Here is a 19740-nt window from a genome sequence, read left to right on the forward strand (position 1 = left end):
TATCTTATTATTATTTATTAAAGGGGTATTGTATAGTATGGATATCATAAACAGACATGGAAACAGTAGTGAAAAAATAGAGTTAAATACATTGCGCACTAACAGCAACAAGTAGATTAAATATAATGAGTAATTAGCATAATGTTTAAAATCAAATCAGCAATGGATCAGAAGCTGGTATTGATTATTTTTTGTTTAAAGGTGTTAAAGATGAACAGGATAGTTTAAACAACATGTGAAATACATTAACAAGCTCCTTAAAGAAGTTCTAGCTAGGGTATTTATATCTATTTCTGCTGACTATTTAGGCATTTTAGCAATAGACATTAGTAATGCGGGCCTAGTGGGTAGCATTGCTACTCACAGGGTCCAGGGTCCTAGATTTAATCCTGAGCTCGGGTTACTGTCTGCTTGGAGTATGTATGCATGTTCATCCTGTCTTTTTGCATGGGTTTCCTCAGGGTTCGCTTGTTTCTTCCCACCTCCCAAAAATATGCCAGTGGGTGAATGGTTAAAATAAATTGCCCCCAGGTGTGAATGAGTGAATGAGTGTGTGCATGGTGCCCTAGTGATGGTCTGTCCAATCCAGGGTGTATTCCTCACACCCAGGGTTCCAGGGATCCACCAAGACCTTGACCAGGATAACAGTAACAGAAAGTGAGTGAGTGATTGAGCCAGGAGTGCAGTGATAAATAGAGCACATGAGTGTGTAAATTGATAGACTCTTATTAGCTGGCCATACAGGAACAGGAAAGGTGCTTTGGCGCCCTCTGCTGGAGAAGCCCTAGAAACGCCTTTCTCAATCCTGTACACCAAAATAAACTTTAAAATAAACTTTTAAAACTGGAGTAGAGTGTGAGGGAAAGGCAGCCATCAAGATAGTCAGCTATAAGTTATCTATAGTCTTCGCTATTATTCTAGAAATCGTAGAAAATACAATCAATTTTCTCATATGGAGTGACGTAAAAGCAATATGACGTCACTAGACTTTCTCTCCGCCCATTGGTCGACGCATTAAACTCTGGTCACATGATCGCACTTGCACGAGCGGGGAAGAGAGGAAACCAGACGCAAGCAAACAAACAAAGCGGTGCAGGAAAGTCTGTGTTTCATTTCTCTCTTAGAAGTTGTTATTTATTTATGATTATTGCCAGTCAGTCTGTTTGTTCATCATAAAGGAAAACAGCATTAAAGGTGAGACTGTTGTTTGGTTAATGCATTGATTAGTATAGTAATGTATTTGGATATAAATGTTTACATGTAGTATATGCAAACAAAGTCAGACATGTAGTAACTAGGTAAAGATGAGTTGTTTATAATAGCATTATTCCTGGTTTGTATGGTTTACTATCTAGAAAAAGATACTGTACAGGTATATTTTTTAGTGAGGTGCATATGATGTTTGTCAAAATAAAGGTAGAAAAATGCATAACTCTACCAGTGTTTATAAAACTGCTCTGTGTATATGAGAAGCTTGTGTTAGTCTATAGAAAGTAGGGATCTAACTCTTACATGTAGGCAACAGTTTGAAGAGATAAAGATCAGGTCTGTCTTTAGTTTTGGAACTGGTTATGGCAGCATTTTTTGTTCTCTTCTCAACCTGGGCAAAATTTCATCACTCCATGACTTGTGACTTATGACAAATTATGATGGAAGGAACAGACACTTGAAGGAAGAATCATTTTGTCAATGACAATATTGTAAATTGTGGGTTAAAAATGGATATAGTGTAATGAAAGTGTAATATTCGCACACTAGACGTTTATTATCTAGGCTTTTTCATATTACCTTTATTATAATACAAGAATATCATATAAAAGAAACTTTCAGTGTTGTTTGTGCATCTGTGTTTTGCACCAGAGAGAGATAATCAGACGTCTTAACTCAGACTCTTACTGTATTGTCTTTTGAATCATATTTAACATTCAAATCATATTTAATGAATGTAAGTTGGGCTGTATAGATACATCTCATTACATTGTACACTGTAAAAATTTAGTGCAGATTTTACAGTCACTTACTGGTAACCTAGGTTACCAATTAAGTACCGTAACGTTTAGAGTAAACAACTGTAAAACATACAGTATGTACAGTAAAGAACTATAATATCTTGCATCGTATAAAATAACACATAACCCAGTGCATTTGCTCATTTGGTTGATGCAGGATACAACTGAGCTGAAGGGTCTTGCGCAAGGACACAATCAGGGAAGTTTGGTGGTGCTGGGTTTTGAACACATGACCTTCTGTCCTGTGACTCAAAAACTTTAACCACTGAGCCACTACAACTAGCTTGACTAGCTTGCATTGATTCAATGCAATGTTTTAGTGGAGTTAAGTCAGTGCTAGAAGTAGTTGTATCAATGCAAGCTAGCTGCAGTGTAGTTGTGGTGTCTCATTGGTTAAGGCTTTGAGTCACAGAGCAGAAGCTTGTGTGTTCAAATCCCAGCACTGCCAAGCTGTCATGGTTGGGCAAGACCCTTAACCTTCAGCTCAGTTGTATCCTGTTTTATTTTATACAACATTACAGTTTTACTCAATGCAACATTACAACATTACTCAATGCCGGGCTTGGGACCGGCATTGAGAGCACACTGTTGCACGCAACCCCAGTGGCGGGGTTGGTTCCCTGGCGGGGAATCAATCCCGGGCCTCAGTGGTGAGAGCGCTGTGGCCTAACCAATAGTCCTCCAGGGACCCTTCTACAACATTACAGTACTTTACTGTTAATACATTTTACAGTTGTTTACTGTCAATTTTACAGTACTTTACGGCAACCCAAGTTGCCAGTAAATTACCGTAAAATTTACAGCAATTTTTTGACAGTGTACTAGATAATGTATTAACACACATGACTATATGTTTATCTGTCACTCTTCTGACTGATCAGTGTTTAAAGCAGTGTCTCATTCAGAATTCAGCTCTGTCATTCATTTTCACTTCTCATGTGTTGAACACGTGTTATTAGTCACTTGTGCTCACTTACTAGCTTCTTATTTTTAATCATTGGGACAATTATTTGAAGTGGCCACAAAAACAATGTAGTGCATATGGTACACAGTAATATATCTTATAACCAGCACATTTATTGGCACTCTTTCTAATAACCGAAGGCCTTAAAATGTTATAATCATGGTAGAATCAGTGTGTCAAATCTCATACATGTGGAGTATTCTAGGGGATTTTTGAGCGTATATAACTGTCTAGTGTGTTCACAATGTGAAATAAAAGTAGTGCAGAAAAAAGGAGCTGAACTGTAAATCAAATATGCAGTGATGTACACTGTCAGCACTAACCTGTCCCAGCATGCAGCATGCAACAGAATGTGAAGGGCTTTTGGTAGATGCCTACAGATGACTGCAGTAGTCAGTTCATGAGTGGTGCCAATTAGTCTCAAAGCTGTTATGAGTTATACAATATAATTAAATATACCATAGCGCTGTTGAATTCTCCATTTTGATTGGTCAGGAGATGATCATTATCACCTGTTATTTAAAAAAGAGCATAGAGGCTTATATTTAACGTTTGTGGAAGGAGTCTGCAGTGTCAGCACTTTGTAACGCTCAGTTTCTGCCACAGGACTTTGTGCTTCCCGCTTGCTCTGTAACATGACAAGCTGCTTTTTTTTTTTGTTGTCTTATTCAGGAGAAAGAAAAAAGAGAGGCTGGTTACAGCTGCTATAACATAAGTGATAACAGGAACTAACTTGTTTTGCAGATGTTCCACAACATTAAATGTAACTGATAAAGTGATTAAAAAAATGAAAGTAAATAGAATTCAAATAATTGACAAATTGTTGTGGTATAAGAGGAATAATACAATTTGGGATGTGTTGTTAAAGAACAATAACTGTGTCATATCACCCAGTTATTGATTATTTTCCTATAACAGCATGTCCTTTCAAGTTTTATTATTATTATTATTATTATTATTATTGTTATTATCATTATTATTATTTATTTTTATTTTTTCTATACATAGCACACTGAACACGGTTGGTTGTGTTAGAAAGGTACTACTGAATACTACAGTGCTATTGGTTCAGCTGTATTTTATCTTTAAAGACAAAAATTTCAGTGGTTAAACTAAACCAACCTCTCATGTATGAACCTACTTACAAATGTGTTCTAGATTAAGACATAGTAAATACTTTCATTTATTAAACTTAGTATGTGATTTGAGGTTGATTTGGATGTGGGAACAACATCTTGGTATGATACTGCAATGCCACCCTAGCAATATATAGTGAAAGTGTGTTGTTTATTTTTACTTGACATTGCAACCATTATATTACAAACGTCATGATGTGCTGCGGTAACACGAGACATCTTCCTCATGACTAACTGAAGAGATCGCCTGCCTTTCCTTCATTTTTTCTCCATGACTAGAAAATCACTTCCTCTTTCAGGCTGCATTGTGATTCAGGACTGTGTGTGTGTGTGTGTGTGTGTGTGTGTGTGTGTGTGTGTGTGTGTGTGTGTGTGTGTGTGTGCGTGTGTGTGTGTGTGTGCAGTGTGCACAGTCATCAAAAACAACCCTCAAGCGCTTTCTGCATTGTGAGCTGGCTGAACACTTCATATAGAAAAACATTGTGTGTTTAGGAGCACCAGTAGTTTGTAAAGGGCTTTAAAACACACACACACATTTCTGCACACAATATGCGTGCAAAAAATGCCACAAAAGTGTTGCACATTATTCAAAGTGAGGATCCATTTCATGTTAATACATCTAACACAGACTTCTGATTTCTTGCTAACATGACAAGCTGCATTTTGTCTTAATTTCGAGAGCGAGAGAGAGAGAGAGAGAGAGAGAGAGAAAAGGGGAAACAACAAGTTAAAAATGATGACTTGTTTTGCGGACATTCAACATTAAATGTAAGCATAAATGGTTAAAAAGTATGACATCCCGCACATTAATAAATAAAACAAATATAACTATTATTGTTAACATATTGCTTTGGTTATAAGAAATAAAACCATTCAGGACATGCTGCTAAAACACACCCCGTCATGCTTTATTCCTTATATATTCCTGAGTAAAAAAAAAATGGGCCAAGCCCAAAAAAGCTTTTAACAGTCTTAACAACAAATCATTGGTCAGAAATTGAGCAAGAATTAAACAAATGCACTCCTGAGAGCTCCTGTGCCACCATTTGCTCGTTTACTTTTGTTGCAGTGAACTGTTTGGGCGGAAAGCTAGAAATTCTCTTATATAGTCTTCTTGTACGCAAAGGTAAAATCATGATAATGATTAAAATGTTTGATGTAAAATTTTTGTACACCCAGACATGTGATAGTTTGAATTTTAACACATCTGGTGTACAAAATTTTCCAAAAAATATTTTCTGGGATATTTTTTTTTTCTTAAAAGATTAGTCATTATTTATATTACCTGCCACACCTGATGCAGCCCATCAAGGGCCATAAGGCTTAAACATTTAAAGAAATTAAAGGGTTACACTATCCCATACCAAGTTCCTTTATCTATTTGTTTAATTCTGGATCATTTTCTGATTAATGATTTGTTGTGAAGACCATTAAAAGCTTAATATTTTGCCATTTTGAGCCTGGCCCTTTTTTTTTTTTTTTTTTTGGCCCAGAGATGTTTATTGCATTTTGTTTCCGTTTAATTATTAAGTTATTAACTTTTTATTCAGTTGAAATGAATGTCATGAACTTTTGGCCCTTTGAATGATTTGTCCTTTTTTTGCCCCAGAGTGTAAATGCAATGATGATTGTTATACATCTTATATATATCTGTATAGGCGTAGACCAGTGTCAAATTTCTAAATCACAGTAATTGCCCAACATTTTGTCATGTATCACATGATGTATCACTGAAATTGTAGATCACCACTAAAATGATAGAGTTGCCTTTGCTGAGTAGAGCACACCCAGTATTCCTTTAAAACGGAGACCAGTTAATGACTTTTTAGTAAGGTAAAGTAAGCAAGGATGTAGAAGACATCTTTATTCTGGCTTCTGGCTTATTATTGTAATGTAGGAAAATCATATCTTAAAGCGTCATGAATAGCAGGGTATATCTGCTAACTGATTATTGGCATGTCCCTACTTCTATCCATTTTAGCATAGTATAAATGTAAGGAATTGGTTTAATTTTCTCTTTGTAAACATGGAGCAAGGTGTTACACAAATAAATGTTATAATTGTCCATATATGAATAGCAGTGTGTGTTAAGGTGCCTGCTTGATTTCTGAGTGTGTTTGTGACATTTCTCCTTCTAGTACTGATTCCTGTCTCGCCTCCAGTGTGTCTGTGATGTCCACAAGCATGAAGTCTGGTATTGCATATGAAAAGGTACAGTTTTGTGCAATTTGCAATTGTAAAGTGTAAATTAAAGCTTCATAGGGTCTCCATAACTGCATCACAGCTGTGACAATGTATTGGTATGAAGATATAATGTAACTTGGAAATCTGAAGCTGATGCTTCCTTACAGTCATGCTGTACTTATAGGGTGTATGTTTGTGATTTGGGAACAGGAGAGGTTCATGTTTTTGTTAACAGACAATTGTAACAAAATGTTAGAAATCCAATGTGATTAATATAGTTTTGACAAATGAATAAAGACCATTTTTTGTGTCATCCTTCAAAAAACTTTATCTGACAAATAATCTAATTTGCAGCTAAAATCTGTCAGAAGATTTTTAAGGCCCTTGTGAAAATCGGACAATGTGGTGTGTGACAAAGTACTGAATAAGACTAAGAGTGACCTTTTAAATGTCTGCTTTAAACAATAAATATCTGCCTGTACAGATAACCAGGGGATTATCAGACCAGGAGCTTATTATTAATCATATATCATTTGCTCATTTTTACAAACTCCGGGTTAATTTGGTGGTCTGATTTCTCTTCAGATGGCTGATGTGGAGTCGAGTAGAGGAGAGAGTCTTCTGAAATCGCAGAAGGTACAAAAGAATACAACTGTTATAAATAAGAGACAGAGAATCTTCTGAGAGATTCATTTACATGAATAGATTTTACATGAACTGAGGAATTGGTTTTAGTTATGAATCTTTTAATGAAGTTGTGTGAAACCGAACTAAAAATTTCCACCATATTTACAAAAGCTTCGGAAACACTAATTTTCTTTGTAATCACCTGTAAATTACCAGGCACATGCGCAGCATAGCTGATTAGCATTTGGTGACAACCACAAAACTCCATTTAGGGCAAAGCTCACACAGCTGAAATGACGAGTAAACAGCAAAAAAGCAGTGAAAGTTGTTTAGACTCATAAGTATGCCAATGAAAATATGTATATTATTTAACAGTGTAACAGAAGTTCAAAATATAGAGACAAATTACAGAAAAACTGAATCATGTGTGAATTGAGTTGAAAGAAAAAGTTCTACACTGTGCCCAGGTGATCATGCGTACCAAGCATGTCACACAGGAAAATGTCATGCTGGATCTAAAGTGTTGCACAGCATTCAAGAAGATTAGATGTCAAACGGAACCGCTTTCATCCTTATTTTTTATCTGTTTTTTTTTAATCTTATCTGTAATTAATGCCAATATTGTAAAATGACTCGATTTCACAAAATTTTATTGACGGTACTCTTAGTCCCTGACCTAGTGAACTAGCATGAGGATGTGTTTTTGATAGAGACTACAAAGCGCTTCTATAAGTCGCTCTGGATAAGGGCGTCAGCTACACACTGTAAATGTAAACATTAATTAAGCAGTTTAAACTTGACAGTTCAGTAATCCATGCAAATTATATGATTTGAGGTCGATCAGTCATTGTTGACGTTAGTCAGTCTTCCTATGTGTAAATTTACACACACTCAGGAGCACAGGGAGGATATGAAGTTTGTGGGTTTCTTTTCTTTTTTTTTCCTTTTTTTGAAATTACTGGATTTTCATGAATACCAAATTTTTTGTGTAAATGCTCTTACAAAGGATTTATGAACAAATCTGTTCATATCCAGCTTGATAAATGAAACCCAGTGTACAAACATGTACACACAGAGGCATAATTTCTATTAATAATAATAATAATAATAATCATAATAATGATAATAATAATAATCATAATAATAATAGGGTCCTGAGTGTTGCTCCTGAGCTTCTGTTCTGTCATTCTTAATCTTCTTTGATTATTACTTTCCAATACAGTAGTAAATGGACTTAAGATTTATGGACTCCATTATGATTGAGTTGCCTTACTTGCTTAACTGAACTTAATAATAAATAATTTATAGTCTTAAATGAGAAATATTGCGGTGAAAACTGGCTAGTTAATATAGCTAATGAGGAATGCTAGACTACTCATTCCTATGCTATCATCAGTGAGTTTAATTGATGAAAAAAATCTTTTACACCAGTACTAAAGAATATCTAGCCACAGCAACTAAACTGGATGTGGTTGCAGGATAACGTGTCATAACTCAGTATTTTCATTACCACCTTAGACAACTGTTCGATTTACAGCAAGAAAAGGGAGTATTGCAGCCAGTATATCATCGTCAGCTATCAGGACACTATGGAGAGCTGTGTGTAACACGAATTTCCAGTGTGTCCCGTGTTGATCGAAGCATCGGAAATCAATTGCACCTTGTTAGCATTTAGACGTCTTGTCACATGGCAGCTTCATATGCGTCTTAGTGGATGCATGTGTTGGCCTTCACCCTTAGGGTTGAAAACTGTGAAAAAAAAGTCTTGCCCCATTATGTCCCATTAACACTGTGTGTGTGTCTGTGTGTGTTTGTATAGTATTACAGGTGTATTCTGATCATCACCTGTCTCACTGCTGTGCTGCTCATGATGTTTAGCTTCCAAACACTCCTTATTCCCTCAATCTTAACATCTGGCCTAAAGAAAAATGCTCCCATCACACACACCTGCTCTGACACCTGCAGGTGAGAACACACACACACAGACACACACACATGCTTGCAGAACACACCTTAAACACATTTGTACATCCATGTACATATCTGTATATCTATTTGTCTGTCTACCTGGATAGTGTTGAGCTCTGAAGGTGAAACTGTGTCTCTACACTCATCTTCACTCATCACTCATGTTCTGTCACACACTCTTTGTAAAACACTCTTTGCCTGTTTTTTTTTCCCTCATGGGTACTTTTGCGACATTTATCCTCTCTTCAGATATGTGTTTATAATATAGTGATTGTGTGTGTGTCTGTGTGTCTGTGTTACAGACTGGTTCTTTTGGAGAGCATCCCGGTGGGGGTGGAATTCAACTCGTCTGTTGGTCATCCATCCATCTATCAGGCATGGCGGAGCCTCTTGTCAGAGGCACAGAGCAGTCTGGACATTGCCTCATTCTACTGGACGCTCACTAACGAGGATACACACACACACGAGCCCACAGCCAAACTGGTGAGGATACTTTGTGCGTGATGTTATACGTTTATGAACTCTGACATAGTTACCGGACTGTCTGTTTGTGTATCTCATTCTCTATACCATCAAACCTGCCTGCTCTCTTTCTGTTTGAATCTCTGTCTCTCTCTGTTAGTTAACCTGTCTTTCTATCTATCTGCCTTTCTTATATTCTCATATATTCTTTTTCATCTGTCTGTTCATCAGTGTTTTTTCTTTATCTGTTCTTCTGTCTATCTCTGTATTTGCATTTCCATATTTCATCCAGAATGATATATTATGATAAGCATAATTCTAGTAATTAGCATAACAACAGGCTTGTCAGATGAGGAATAGGTTTTTCTGTAATATTCAGCATAATTCTGTGGCATTTTTCTACAGTATTATGTGTATGTGTGTTTTATAGGGTGAAGAGATCATGCAGGAACTTGTAGAGATTTCTGGGAAAATCTCTGTGCGCATCGCTGTGAACGCTCCTCAGGACAGTCGGCCACAGCGTGACATCCAGATGCTCATTGATGCTGGTCAGTGTCTGTCTGTCTGTCTGTCTGTCTCGCACAGCCAGATGTTCGAGCGGTAATGAACTGTGTTGAGCTATGATGAGTTCTGATTCCACATGAGTGTTCAGCAGCTCCTGCTCATTATTTCATTACCTTTTTTCATTTCCTTATTGTTGTGGAGTAAAGAAGCTCAGTGTTACCTGTCACTGCCTGTCTCTCGCTTTGTCTGTCTGTCTGGCAGGCTGTATCTCTTTTTCTCCCTCTACTAGCCATTTGGAAAACTTAAAAAAAAAAAAAAAAAACAAGTTACAAGGCACAGACTGTGTCAGCACAGTAAACATTTTTAAAGGTTCATTAGCAGCCTGGATCAGTTCAGTGTGGAGTGTAGGGGGGTTTATGTAAAGTTGGGTTGGACAGTTGGTCTTAACTCTTTAAGAGTTTTCACCATTTTAATTTGGTCTGTCTATCTATCTATCTATCTATCTATCTATCTATCTGTTTTTCTGTTTGTTCATCTTTTTATTTATTATATTATTCCAAAGATGTTAACACTTAAAGCGCTTTAGTACTTGACTTGTTAATTAGTGTCTTATAAATGGAACGATTACTACACAGACAAAGAGTTAAGCCTTGGAACCTGGTGTGTGAGGGTGTGGAGGAAGACTCCAGAGTCAGGCGGAGCTTTAGCTGAGCTCCGGGCTCGTGTTTATTCAGTACGTGCTTTTCAAAAACTCAACAAAACCAAAACAGCTCAACAGAAATTTGCAGCTTTCGCTTTGTCAAGTTCAAGGTCATGCTCTGTGGTGTGTGTGAGAGTGTGTGTGAGAGTGTGTGTGAGAGTGTGTGTGAGAGTGTGTGTGAGAGTGTGTGTGAGAGTGTGTGTGAGAGTGTGTGAGAGTGTGTGAGAGTGTGTGAGTGTGTGTGTGAGTGTGTGTGTGAGTGTGTGTGTGAGTGTGTGTGTGAGTGTGTGTGTGAGTGTGTGTGTGAGTGTGTGTGAGAGTGTGTGTGAGAGTCTCGCAAGCACCGCCAGCTGTCTCTCTCTCTCTCTCTCTCTCTCTCTCTCACCGGTTACAAGAGTCCCTAAAAGCACAAAGAGACACACATAAATAGACTGGTGGTAATAAGACACAGGTGAGAATCATCATGGTGTTATCTGCCGGTTCAACCTGCCTCCTCTTTGTCCACAGCTAACGCTCGACTATGCCCACACCACCACAGAGAGTTCCCTCTCTTTTGTCTGTCTGTGTCAATCTATCTGTCTATCTTCGTCTCTCTCCCCATCTATCTGCTCTGTCTGCCTGTCCGTCTGTGTTGAAATATCAAGGAAACCTGCACACAATGAGTTGGGATTTGAAACAAAGCCACAAAAACCAATTACAGAATACACTCACAAAATAACATGAAACATTTTAAAACCGTTTCTGTATCTTTGTAACAGAAAGTAGATTAAGAACATAGAGCTGCATTTTGGAAAGGTTTTCAGTGTTTCCCTTTTAGCAGACATGTTAAATGGGTTGTTGTGTGTTGTGTCTCTAAGGTGCTGATGTGAGGGATGTAAACATGCGAGATTTAACATCTGGTGTGCTGCACACTAAGTTCTGGGTGGTCGATAAGAAGCACATTTACATCGGTAGTGCCAACATGGACTGGAGATCCTTAACTCAGGTGACTTTATTATATGCAACATATCTTTTACTCAATTCCTAACTATGAAAATAAATAGATTATAGTTAATTGCAGTATCAGTGTATCAACATTTCTGTGGGACTTCTGGCTATTTCAGAAAACCATGTGTTTTTTTTTTTTTTTAATTTTATTTATTTATTTATAACTATTTGATTAGAGTATTTTGTTGCCTGTTGTTTCACTGGTACTTGGTAAGAGTGGTTAAGAGTGCTGATCTAGCATCAGTTATATTCCTGTTTGTCTAATAATATAGCTGTGACCATGAAAGGCAGATCCCATCTGATTAGCCATGAACCATTATGCCAGTTCATCTCTGTGCTCATTATTTTAGTTACTTATGTAAATTTTATATCATCATATTATATTGCTGATTATTAGCTGATGAGATCCATGAGATCGAGCAGGATGCACCATAAGAAGGAAGAGGCCCAGAGCTACAGAGGAACGTAGTAAAAGTTTCATAGAGAAATAGTTCATCAGCAAATCAAATGTACAAAATGTCTGCCTTACTCCAAATGTAGTTGATCAGCAAAGACATGTTTAGTGGTTAAATTTAATTTTGCATTTTGCAAAAGGCTAACCTAAAAAGTCAGTCTCACCTAAATGTGTGTGACTTTACTGTAATCCATAAATATAAACAAAACTTCAATGTGTAGCTGAACCAACCTGGATAACCAGAATCACTTTTTCCACTCAATGTGGAATCACTCCACCTCCTAAGCCTTGGGTTCTTAAAGTTTGAAGGTGGAATTGTATCTGGGAAGCTCAAATTTATGGGTGTTGGAGTATAGTTCTACTGTGAAGTTAAATTTGTAAATACAGATTATCCTTGCTCACTTACAAAAGCATTCATTTAAAACAAGTGGGATAACAGAAGTCATAATGCCATATGTAGCAAGTATTTAAAGATTTGGGTGAAATCCGCTTGTTGGCTGTATTAGCTTTGTGACTCCAGTGCAACACTACAGGCACAAATTTCAAGGACTAAATCTGTATTATTTTGAATACATTGGGCCTGTATATTTTACAGTATGCACATTAGTATAATTTTTTAGGTATGTGAGATAAATGCTTTTAAGGGTTCCATACAAAGGAAGCCAGAGCTTAGCTCTGCCTTATTGCATAAATGTATTTTTGTTAAGAATTATGAATAATTTTTACTGTGTGTTATATATTTGTTTCGGTCCACTAAACCCCACCTGAGAGATTTAGTCACAATGACTTTTTTCACTTTAATCCCAGTGAGTCATGGATTAGTCCTAATAAACATTGCCAGCACACACACACACTCTTGTGACACACCCATCTCTCTCGTGTGCTACACTTCTGTTCAATTCTGGCTCACTCCTCAGGTGAAGGAGCTCGGTGCTGTGGTATATGACTGTAAGTGCCTTGCCGATGACCTCGGGAAAATATTTGAAGCCTATTGGTTCCTCGGTGAGAGCAAGACGATACCTGCTCCCTGGCCCAGCCAATACGCTACAGCCTTTAACAAAGACACACCAATGCAGCTGCAAATCAACGGATCAGACTCTAGAGTTTACCTGTCGGTAAGAGATCTGTAGTGTTCACAATGGCTAAATGGAATAAATATAAAATACACTTTTAGATACAGATAGGTGACATATTAAAAGAAAAAAAAACAGCCACCAGAACAGGTTTAGTGTGCCGTGCATAGATTATGCAAGTCTCTGAAACTGAACTCAAGGGAGAAACACCATGCTTTTTTAGCTTGGTGGAACAAATTAGTAAATAACAAAAAAAAAAAAAATCCTGTATTAGATCCTTGCTCTATAAATAGAAATAGCATTTTTCATGATGTCATGATCTTTGCCATCATAGCAAAAAAAAAAAAATAAATAAAATAACTGTTTAATTATTTCATGTTCATATCTTCATATCAGTATATGTATGTATATCTTTGCAGAGTTCTCCTCCATCTTTGTGTGCTGAGGGCAGAACTCCAGATCTTCAGGCCATTGTAAGCGTCATTAATGATGCACAGAAGTTTGTTTACATTGCTGTGATGAACTACCTGCCCACTATGGAGTTCCTATTATCTAAAAGGAGGTGTGTTGTCTTTGACAGTATGGAAAAATAATATCTGTGCAGCAGTATCAATGTTCCCCCAGGCCTAACTCCCTCTGTGATTACTGCAGAGGTATCCAAACTAGAGCCCTCCACGATTTTTAAAATGGCCTGCAAGCTGTTTTAAAAATAAAGTTAGGTGGCTATTAAGAAAATTAAAAACGATAGTTTCTGGTTTGAACACTGGGTCAGCTCCTGATCTGCTCCAAAGTAAGAGTATGATATTTTTACCAATTGCATGACGTCCATCAAAAAAGTAGGCGGGGTAGTAAACAGTCAGTAGTAGCAGGTGAGGAGCCATGTTTTGCTGTTGACTGGCTAAACAGAATAGTGTCTTTGTAGCCACAGCAGAAGGAATCATATATCAAGAGAACAAGTCAGAGCTATGTAAATAAAGATTTTAAATAAAGTGTGTAATTAAAGCCTCATTAATCACACACACACGCACCTTCATGTCTGGCATGCTGAATATTTTTATTTATTTTTTACATTTATTGATTTGGCTGATACCTTTATCCAGAGAATCTTACATGTGAGTTCACTCTTAGCACTTAGGGCTTTAACCGCTGAGTTGCAACTGGCCTGCCACCCCAAGGGTTGGACTGAAAGATAAAATGAGAGTATAATTAGAATTCATGAATTAGACTTAGAGAATTGTTGTTATTTGTGCTGTTCCACTGACAGTGTGGAAAGGCACAGTGCCTTTGACCTTGTATGTGTTTCAGATACTGGGCTGACATTGACACTGAGCTGAGGCGTGTGGCATACGAGAGGACTATTCATGTGCGTTTGTTGGTCAGTTGCTGGAACAGCACCTCTGCAGTCATGTTCCCATTTTTACGCTCACTTGCCTCTGTACAGGATTCAAAGAGTAACCTGGACATTCAAGTGGTGAGTGACAGCATGAAGAATGCATGGAAAGGTTTCACACTGTGTGAAGCTGTAGTTACGTAAATAAGGGGAAACACACAAGAGGTCAATTCCACAAATACAACAGAGCAGAGTTGTGTGTATAAAATCAGATTTCATAGCAGTCTGCATCTTATACTGCATCTTATACTTTTTGCACAGAATCAGAAACTAGTTCCCCATTTCAATACTGTTTTTAACATGCCCTCATCCTACAGCAGTCTGTGTGTGGGAGGCTAAGAGAGCAAAATTGCCCCTGCTCTCTGGGTGGACTCTCCTTTCTCAATCAAACAGACACTATCCAATTGTGGGCATCTGTGAATTTGTGTGTGTGTAGAAGCGGGCACAGTGCTTTCCTCTGTGTGGTGTATTGTGTTCCCATGTTAACGTAGCATGAGAAAAAAAAGATGCGCTGGCTGGGGTCATGTATTTAAGAGGAGGTTCCAGTAGTTCAGGTTAAATGTGTTAGATGACCTCTTGGAGAGGTGAGGGATCAAGTCAGAACAGGAACAAAACATGCTAATAAAAATTGCCATCTTACTGAATTTTTTTTTTCTTGAATCATTTTCAGTCGTGTTTTTGTGTTTACTATTTTTAAAACTCTGCTCCACATTGTCACCAGTTCCCTTTTTCAGTAAGCCACTTGTTCCATAAGTGTTAGGCATTACCAAGATGAAGTCAATGAAGGCATTCTAAAAACAGTATTGAAATGGGGTAAATGTACATGATTTTACAAACAGTGTAACCTAAGAAATACCAAATCTAGTGTCCAAACTGCATGATTTTTCCTGTCATATGAACAATTTTTTTGTCTTCTCTGCAGAAAATCTTCATCGTTCCCAGCAGCCCGAGTCAAAAGGAAATCCCCTTTGCTCGAGTGAACCATAACAAGTATATGGTGACAGACAGAGTTGCCTATATAGGTATGAAATTGTGCATCTCTGAATCACTTAGTGTGTACAGTTAATATTCAGCATTTGGTTACATTTTTACATGCTAGCACTTATTAATCACAGTTAGAGATGTTCCAATTTAATCTAGAAGATCAATATGGGGTCAGTCCAAGAGTATGTTAATGGTATGTTAATGGTAAATCCAATACACCTCCGATACCTCACACTGTTTTACTCCTTTGTGCTCGGTTTATGCCAGTAGGTAAGGTGATGTAGAACCAACATCCACAACTTGTCAGTGAAAGATGTTAGCTAGCAAGCTAAAATTGTGGTTTGACATGTCTGCAGTATGAAGCTGTTCTAATGTGCCAAAAGTTTGTGGACACCTTACCATCACACCCTTATGTGGGTCTTCCCCAAACTGTTGCCACAGGCTTTGCAGCACACAATTGTATAGGATGTATTTGTATGCTGTAGCATTAAAAATTTCCCTTCACTATGAATCAGATGAACTATGGGGCCCAAACATGTTCCAGCATGATAATGCCCCTGTACACAAAGTGAGCTCCATGAAGTCATGGTTTGTTGAAAAGGCTGGTGTGGAAGAACTTGAGTGGCCTGCTCAGAGCCTGGCTTCACCTCCACTGAACACCTTTGGTATGAACTGGAATGCCGACTGCACCCCAGGCCTTCTTGCCCAACATCAGTATCTGACTTCACTAATAGTCTTTTGGCTGAATGAACACAAATCCCCACAGCCATGTTCCAAAAGCTAGTGCAAAGCCTTCCCAGAAGAGTGGAGGTTATTATAACAATAAAGAAAGATTAAATATAGAATAGGATGTTCAGAAGGCACATATGGATGTGATGGTCAAATGTCCACAAACAGTTGGGCATATAGTGTATATGTAGTGCTAGAGTTTTGTGAGGTCGTAGTGTGTACAGCAAATTTCCACAATACAGCAATTTTCCATCCAGACAAAGACAAGACTGTAGCAAAAATCAGAACTTTCTTTGACACTAGGGCTGCATGATTCTTGATGAAATAGGATTCATGAGCTGTCTGGGTGGGAGGGATGGTATACAATCTCTCCTCTGTCAATCACAGCGACACTAGCCGATCATGGTCATCTGTGAGCATATGCATGTGGAAGAGGTTGCATAGCGCTTTCCTTAGAGTGTTTTACGCCACCCTTTGATGCAGCATAAGCAGCAGTTCAAAACAGTGGCTTCACGTGTCTAAGAGAAACTTCACCTTCCCTGATTGGTAGCTGTATGATGGGGGAGAACTAACTGGTGGGCGGGACTTGGTCATAACTACATTAGGGAGAAAATCAGGGAAAAATCCAAAGGGGGAAAAAAAGGATTGAGTTAAGGATGATCACTCACAGTTCTTTGACCAAATTTTTATAGGGACAATATGTAAGTTTATTAAATTTTTCTATGGCAAATTTGTACTACAATAGTTGAAATCCTAAGCAAAAATAACTGCGATTTAGTATAAAACTTTGACTCTGTTAGGGTGTTCAGTGTGTCCTCTTAAAGTCAGTGAAACTAGCAATACTAATAGCTGTTGGTTTTTTATTTATAAAAATATAAAGGTAACCTAGAACATGGAAGAGAGTAGTCAGGATCATCAAGGAAACATCAACGGAGGGTTGCACACTAAAATCCTAAAATCCTATAATGTCTTATAGGCTTATCAAATAATTTCTGAGGTGTTTGTTATTAAAAGCTCTTCTAATAATGAATGTTCTGTTAAAAGGTTAAGCCAGTGCAGAAAGGATATTTTAGTTCTATCTTTCCTCTTTAGTAATTTCACACATTTAGTCATTATTTGTTTAGTAATTTGGAATTTACTATTCAGTACATAATCTGAAACCTTTGTTTCTTTGTTGAGAAATTTGTTACTTCTCACAACAAGCAGCCGTTTGAGTCATTTTAAAATTTTCGCTCACAGCTTAGAAACCTTATTTCTTACATTTTGCTTATGAATGTATTCTTGCCACGCTTTAGGTGCATACGTGAGATCATGTGGTACAACATCTATGATCACTGGTCACAGGAATAAGAGGGAATATATAAAATTCCTATATATAATTCATATAGTGTAAGGTGTAAGTGGAATGTACCAGCTAGTAAATACAAAGTAGTACTAGTTACAATGTACTGCAAATAAAAATAATAACACAGAATTACTGTATGTAGTTGCATGTCTGAATTCCACCGGAGTCATATTTACAATGAAATTTAAAAAAAAAAAAAAAAAAAATCTGCATGTCAGGCACCATCATAAGTCTTACCTGCGGCCTAGAAAAGGTGATGGGGATTTAACACATGCATACACTAAATACAATACTTTTCAAAGCAGTGGAATCATCCATAATATTTTATTTAACACAATGTTTTATTCACTAAAATTCTACAATGAAGAACCAAATCATATAAACCAGACACCAAAATATTTTCTGTGATTATCACTGAAGCACAACAATTTCTCTTCGTATCAGCATTTTTCTAAACAGAAGTGCTCTGGATATTAATTCTCGAAACATGATGCACAGCATTCTGGATGCAGCAATCACCCATGAAGTTGTAGAATGCAAGAATTATATTTACTAATAAAATTTTCTTTATTCCCTCCATGTTGTGCAGGAACGTCAAACTGGTCCGGCGATTACTTCGTGAATACAGCGGGTGCAGCGTTAGTGGTGAATCAGACTTCGACTTCATCCTCGGAATCCACAGTGAGAGAACAGCTACAGGCTGTGTTTGAAAGAGACTGGGATTCTCCCTACAGCACTCCACTCAACCAAGACAGCAACCTCGAACAGATGTGTGAAATATAACACAGAACCTGCAGAGGGCGCCTTAAAACTCCCTTGTGTTCCAGAGTCATTTTAATGCGGCCTCATCAACTTCATCTAACACCTAGGCCATGTAAGGGGAAGAGTATAGAGGAACACACTCAACCTCTCCAGCTGGAACCCTCAGATTTACACACTTGGTTTACACTAAAAAACATTTGCAAGTTGACATGTAGCATAATAACACAGATATTGAAAGAAAAATGTTTCAGTCAGGTGACAGCAGGTTGCCTTTTGGTTTCCTCATGTTCCTGAATTCTATGATGATGTTGACTTGATTCCCAATCCAGCATTTATCTAACCAACTTCACTTGAGATGATTGAGTAACAGAATGGCCAACAAGATTGAAACACAGGGCATGGTGTTCAGTCCAGTGCACAATCAACTGTTTTCTCCTTGCACTACATAAACCATAACACATAATGAACATAACTGAGGGAACTTTTACATCTTCACTTCTAAAATAGAGACATATTTAATTTCCTTTTTTCTAATCATGACTCGGTTATTACAGATAGCATTAAAATCCACTTGCACTTTGGCACAAAGCCGTGGTTTGGCTAAAAATACAAAGTGTCCCTGTACTCCAAACATAATCGATCAGCCAAGACGTGTTTGGTGTCCAGGCAGGAAGTGTGGATTTCTGATTTCCAAAGGCGAAAAGCAGGCATGTACGTTAGAAGAGATTTGGATGATAATAAATTTGCCTAACTTGTTACTTCAGATCAAGCATGTCTTTGCTTGACTGATGATGCACTGAAGGCAGTAATGCTTTTCTTTTGCCAAACTATCGCTCTCACAGCTTCAATAGCATTGTGCTGTTTTTGTCTTTTGTAGCAAAGGGAACTTAAACCCTGTACCTGGGCAGATGCATGTGTTTCATTAATATTTTAGTAGAAAATTTTAATTAAACTGGTACAAATTTTATTTTCTCAGGTAAATCTATGGCTGGTCACTGATGCCCAGAAATCTTAGAATAATTATGCTGCTGTCATTCAGCTGCCTTAAATGTGTTACTTGAAATTCATTACCATTTGTACCCATTATGTTTTTGTTTTTCTTTTCAGTGAATAAATACTTTTTACTCAATTTTTTTCCCAGCAAAACTCTTCTGTAACCGATTCTGAGAAATGGGTGTAGTACAGATGTGCTTTAATGTAAATCAGTTCTAGATTTTCATTAATGAATGAATGCAACATACTAAAGCAGTTTCTTACTCCCTATTTTGTAGACATGACTGTCCTACTCTAACAAACACTAGCACATCTGATTCAGCTCATAAACACACCTTTCATGAAAGTAAAATCGATGTGTTAGGTGTGTCAGATCAGTGTTTTCAAATCACTTAATTTCCAAATGTTAGACATTTCCTGCTCTAACACTCCAGATTGAACTCATCAGCTCTTTAACATACCCTTCATG

The 19740-nt window shown here is 37.5% G+C and overlaps 1 protein-coding gene across 1 annotated transcript; it reads left to right on the top strand.

Annotated features, from left to right (window-relative positions):
- Nucleotides 1–1034: 1034 nt before the first annotated feature.
- On the top strand, nt 1035–19407 carry pld3 (phospholipase D family, member 3). The gene is made up of 12 exons (XM_026914467.3): nt 1035–1194; nt 6248–6320; nt 6879–6929; nt 8740–8885; nt 9191–9371; nt 9781–9898; nt 11412–11539; nt 12913–13110; nt 13488–13630; nt 14374–14539; nt 15381–15480; nt 18106–19407. The coding sequence occupies exons 2-12, from the start codon at nt 6282–6284 to the stop codon at nt 18297–18299; spliced, it is 1464 nt and encodes a 487-aa protein (XP_026770268.3). The 5' UTR covers nt 1035–1194; nt 6248–6281; the 3' UTR covers nt 18300–19407.
- The last annotated feature ends 333 nt before the right edge of the window (nt 19408–19740 follow it).

The sequence above is a fragment of the Pangasianodon hypophthalmus genome, chromosome 6, assembly GCF_027358585.1.
Source record: "Pangasianodon hypophthalmus isolate fPanHyp1 chromosome 6, fPanHyp1.pri, whole genome shotgun sequence".
Lineage (NCBI taxonomy): Eukaryota > Metazoa > Chordata > Actinopteri > Siluriformes > Pangasiidae > Pangasianodon > Pangasianodon hypophthalmus.

Bases quoted from the DNA above. Each gene is read 5' to 3' on its own strand.
- pld3 (XM_026914467.3), top strand. From the start codon at position 6,282: ATGTCCACAAGCATGAAGTCTGGTATTGCATATGAAAAG. The intron at 9,372-9,780 runs GTGAGGATACTT...TGTGTTTTATAG, and splicing joins ACGAGCCCACAGCCAAACTG to GGTGAAGAGATCATGCAGGA. The intron at 14,540-15,380 runs GTGAGTGACAGC...TCTTCTCTGCAG, and splicing joins GTAACCTGGACATTCAAGTG to AAAATCTTCATCGTTCCCAG.